Source organism: Elephantulus edwardii, unplaced genomic scaffold (genome assembly GCF_000299155.1).
Source record: "Elephantulus edwardii isolate Elephantulus edwardi_28Jun2011 unplaced genomic scaffold, EleEdw1.0 scaffold00244, whole genome shotgun sequence".
Taxonomy (NCBI): Eukaryota; Metazoa; Chordata; class Mammalia; order Macroscelidea; family Macroscelididae; genus Elephantulus; species Elephantulus edwardii.
The window spans coordinates 2,039,211-2,040,210 of record NW_006399994.1 but is presented as its reverse complement, the minus strand read 5'-3'; the positions used below and the strand labels follow the sequence as shown (position 1 = coordinate 2,040,210).

Genomic DNA, 1,000 nt, shown 5'->3' with positions numbered 1-1,000 from the left:
TAATAATTTTAAAAGAAATTATAGATAAAAATTGTTCTAAGGTATTAAAGCTGAAGTGGTTCCATAAAATTGCTTAATTATGTTAAGTAACAAATTATTCAAGGGACAAAATAAGGTGGCTATGAGAAAATAAAAGCTGGACATTTTTTGAGACCGTTTTTTTAATGCGAAAGTAACTTTATAGAACATATATTTTTATCACAAAATTTGCTGAAATAATGTATTTCTTAAAATAATACTTATATACTAAAAATAATGAACAAAGAAAAAAATACTGACCTATCTAGTGAGCCAGAGAGTAACCTCTGTCCAGAGCTGCTCAAACACAAACATGTCACAGTTTTGTGATGATTTTTCAGAGACACTAATAATTGTCCTCCTTTCAATATATCCCAGACTTTAACATAACGACCTCCTGTAACAAGAAGTAATAATTAGGTGATATTTTGTCAAACAACTCAAATTTTTAATACTATCTGAATAGTATTCTCCACTAGCGGCTTCAGAGATTGGAGCCCCATTACTGGGAGCTTCCTCACGTGAAGATTTAGAGCCTTGGAGACCCAAAGGTTGGTCACTAGGAGTCTGAACCAATGTGATGGCAGTGAGTGAGTTAATGACTAATAATTTCTCATTTGTTAAGTATACAAAAATGTCACCAAAATAAAAGTTATGTGTAAAAATATTTTAAGATATTTACAGCAAAATTACTGTTTAAAAGGAATGTTGTATAGAGACGAAAATTAATAGATTTTACTCTCCAAAATTCACAGGATTGTCAGAGGCCTGTTATTTAAGAAGTAGGTCCAAGAGAGTGTGGAAAACTATCCAACAATATCTTTAATATCACATTCAAGCAAAATGCAGAATATCATTCAAAAACAGCTAGAATAGTATACAGAAATAGGCAAATAATCCAATAGAAAAATGGGCACAGGATATGAACAGGCATTTCACCGAAGACGACATTCAGATGGCTAACAAACACATGAAGAAATGC

At 31.6% G+C, this 1,000-nt stretch overlaps 1 protein-coding gene across 1 annotated transcript in view; it reads right to left on the bottom strand.

Annotated features, from left to right (window-relative positions):
* UTP15 (UTP15, U3 small nucleolar ribonucleoprotein, homolog (S. cerevisiae)) overlaps positions 1 to 1,000 on the bottom strand; it is a 15,500-nt gene that overhangs the window by 6,068 nt on the left and 8,432 nt on the right. Inside the window, exon 6 of the mRNA XM_006899032.1 lies at positions 280 to 415. Coding sequence (XP_006899094.1) covers positions 280 to 415 — 136 coding nt within the window. The remainder of the gene's footprint in view (positions 1 to 279; positions 416 to 1,000) is intronic.